This window comes from Pelodiscus sinensis, chromosome 5 (assembly GCF_052426305.1).
Source record: "Pelodiscus sinensis isolate ZL-2025 chromosome 5, ASM5242630v1, whole genome shotgun sequence".
NCBI classification, from domain to species: Eukaryota; Metazoa; Chordata; order Testudines; family Trionychidae; genus Pelodiscus; species Pelodiscus sinensis.
Genome location: NC_143056.1, coordinates 45760194 through 45763220, shown reverse-complemented (window position 1 = coordinate 45763220; position 3027 = coordinate 45760194). Strand labels below are relative to the sequence as shown.

The 3027-nt window shown below is 55.6% G+C and overlaps 1 protein-coding gene across 1 annotated transcript; it reads right to left on the bottom strand.

The window, feature by feature from the left end:
* Positions 1-309: 309 nt before the first annotated feature.
* Positions 310-2528, bottom strand: CLEC14A (C-type lectin domain containing 14A). The gene has a single exon (XM_075926897.2). It carries the CDS (start codon positions 2393-2395, stop codon positions 1142-1144), a length of 1254 nt encoding a protein of 417 aa, XP_075783012.2. The 5' UTR covers positions 2396-2528; the 3' UTR covers positions 310-1141.
* Positions 2529-3027: the final 499 nt, after the last annotated feature.

The window sequence follows — 3027 nt, the reverse complement described above, 5'->3', positions numbered from 1 at the left end:
CTTTATTCTCAGGGGAAACCCATTGAAATCAATACACCAAACTCATGTGAGGAAGGAGAGCAGATTTGGGCTATAGTTGGACTCATATCCACTGTTCCAACCTGAAAAATTTGGCAACTTTATAAACAGAGGGTTGCACAACCAGAATGGGGATGCCTTATGCGCACTCAGAAAGTTTTGCATTAAACTGCCTTATATCTAAACACTTGAATAGAAAGATAGGAGTTATGCTATCATCTGTGCAGAATATTTTGCTGCTCAAGGACTCTGCATAACTGCATATTGTATGAAAAACAAACTAAACAATGATTTAGGTTCTTAAGCAACCTTTATTTTTCTTCCATGGACTGAAATAGAAATCAGTTTTCAATAAGCCGACCCGGCTGTCTTCAATTTTCCAAATACAGCAATGAACATAATATCTGGTTAAATAGTGTTTGGCTCTGAGTTTCCAACAAAATTATGAACATTTCTATCTCCAAAAGTTCAAACAACAATTCAAAATAAAGGCAAAGCCTCCAATTATCACTCAAATATTGTACACCCAGGGCTAATTTATAATTTCTAAGGCACCCTGGCCGAAATGTTCAGACTTGGTTGCTTGCCAGTGTTAAGAACCAGAACTCCAGTGGATGTCAATGGGACCTTCGGGTCATTCGCCCTTCTGAAACTCAGGCACCAACATCTATATGCCATTTATGTAGGCACCTAAATAAGTGACCCGCGTGTCAGAACGTGATTAAAAACTCCTAGAGAAAATTACCCAAAAGCTGCAGGTGCTCTGAAAAACAAGCCGCGTAGGTGCCTAACGTTTGGCAATCGAGTCTGACCATAAAGTGTAAATGCATTGAAGGTCACCCCAAACCCTATATTGCAGAGATCCCAACCAGACCCTTTCCTTGCAGCTGCATGTTCATGGATCCGTCTTCCAAGCCGGGCCATATGCTTTAAAAAACACATGCGATGAGATCCGCAGGGTCTCCTGGAAACATCGCCAAATCCTGCGCCTCCTGAGAAGAAGCCAGTTTTGCCTTCACGCGAAGCATCCTCCCTCCTCGGTCCGGGTCACTCTCAGGAAAGGAAAGTCTCAGCTGGGTCACGTCAAATTAAGCTGCTTTGATCCACTGCGCCCTGGCGGTTCCTAGTTCCCGGGTAGAGCTCCCTGCTCTGGGTTGCGCTCGCCCTGCGAGCTCCCGGCCAGGTCTCCCCCGGGCTGCGGGCGCCTGGCCTCCAGGGAATCCTCGGAGCTGGACTCGGTGAGGTTGGCCTCTGGATCGCTGTCCACGGCGGCGCCTGGAGCCGGCTCCTTGCCCACCCGGCTAGCCGAGGGGCTGGCGAAGCAGAGCTTGAAGAGCACCAGCACGGCCCCGACCAGGATCACCACAGTCAGCACAGCCGTGGCCACCAGGAGGAAGACGTGAGTGGAGGAGGCCGAGGACTTTACCTCCCCAGCTGCACTTGGCTGGGGGCTGGAGGGCGCAGCCAGGCCGCTGCGGACAGTGCCCCCTGCAGGCAGGGTGGCGTTGGGCCCCGCTGTGGCCGAGCCCCCGCTGGGCCCAGGGCGCACACAGGATTTCTTGTCAGGCCCCGGGGCGCAGGCTCCCGGCTCCACGCAGGCTCCAGTGCTGGGGCAAGGGCACAGCTGCTCCCCAGCACCCGTCCAGTTGTAGCCGCCCTGGCCCAGCTCGCAGACCAGCCGCACGTCTCCCCGGGGCTCGGGGCAGGCCACCAGGAGCTGGGTGCCCGGGGGGCTGAAGTCCAGCGCGGCGCTGTGCAGCTGGTAGGGGAGCGCGTAGAGCAGGCGGCGGGCGCCCTGTGGCCGCGGGGCGGGGCAGGTGCCATTGTACTGGTACTTACACACGTAGCCTTGGCTGCTGTAGTCCCGGCAGGAGCGCTCCCGCCAGCCCCAGCGCTTCAGTCCCCGGCGCTCCATGGTGACCTGCAGCCCCGCGCACCCCTGGGTGATGCACGACTTCCTTGGCTCTTTCACCCACTTGTCCAGCTCCTCGGGCTTGTCCTGCGGCGCCCGCTGGGGGCCCGACAGCCAGGAGAAGCCCCGCAGGGGCCGGTCCTTCTGGGTGCATTGCTGCGCTAGCCTCACCAGCCCCAACCAGAACAGGCAGGGCTCGGAGCAGGGCTCGGAGCCGGGCTGGGCCGCGGCCGCGCTCAGCAGTGCGAGGATGTCCTGCACTTCCGTCTGCCCGCTGGCCGTGCTCAGCGCCCCCCCGCGCCCAGCGCACTCCTCCTGGGCCTCGTTGAAGGGCACCTGGGCGAAGTGGACACTGTAACAGGCCCCAGAGCCGCCGCACCAGGTGTGGTTCCCCCTGGGCTGCTCCGCACCGCCCAGCACCGAGCTGGCCTGGAGGAGGAGGCACAGGGGGATCGCTCCGCGCATCTTCCCTTCCCGCTGCGAAGTGGCGAGGCTCTGCAAGCTCCTGGTCTTCCCAGTCCAAGCTGGACTTAGCCCCAGCCAACCCTTTCTCCTTGCACCGCCCTCGCCTCCTCCAAAGGAAGTGTAGCAGGAGTGAGGCTTGACCGCACATCCTTGTTTTGTTGAATGACAAATCGTTTCCACCATTAGGGAAACATTAGATTAAACAAGACTCCCACCCAACCCACCTTCTTTCCTTGCCTCTGTAACCCACACACATAGTGTTACACCTCCATACCCCGGTAAGCCAATGGCACAGTAGCGTGAACCGGGCATAACACAGGTGGGTACAAGCCCATGATCATCTTTCAGGTACTTCAGCTCCAGCTGTGGGAGCTTGTCACTGACGGAAAGTCTAGCTTGTATTGCTCAGTTCCATACAGTTCTGGCAATATCTCTCAGACTTAGCCTATAAGGACATAACATCAGTTTAGTTCAACTGGTGCAAATCCCTAATTAGGCGCACACACTCCAACCTGTTTAACTCTTAAATTTGCTTAGCTTTGGTCAGGAAATTACTGAATTAAGATAAACTGATTTAAAGAAAATGTTAAACTGATTCAAATGTGTCTACATTAGGTGGCTGCTGTGGTTTT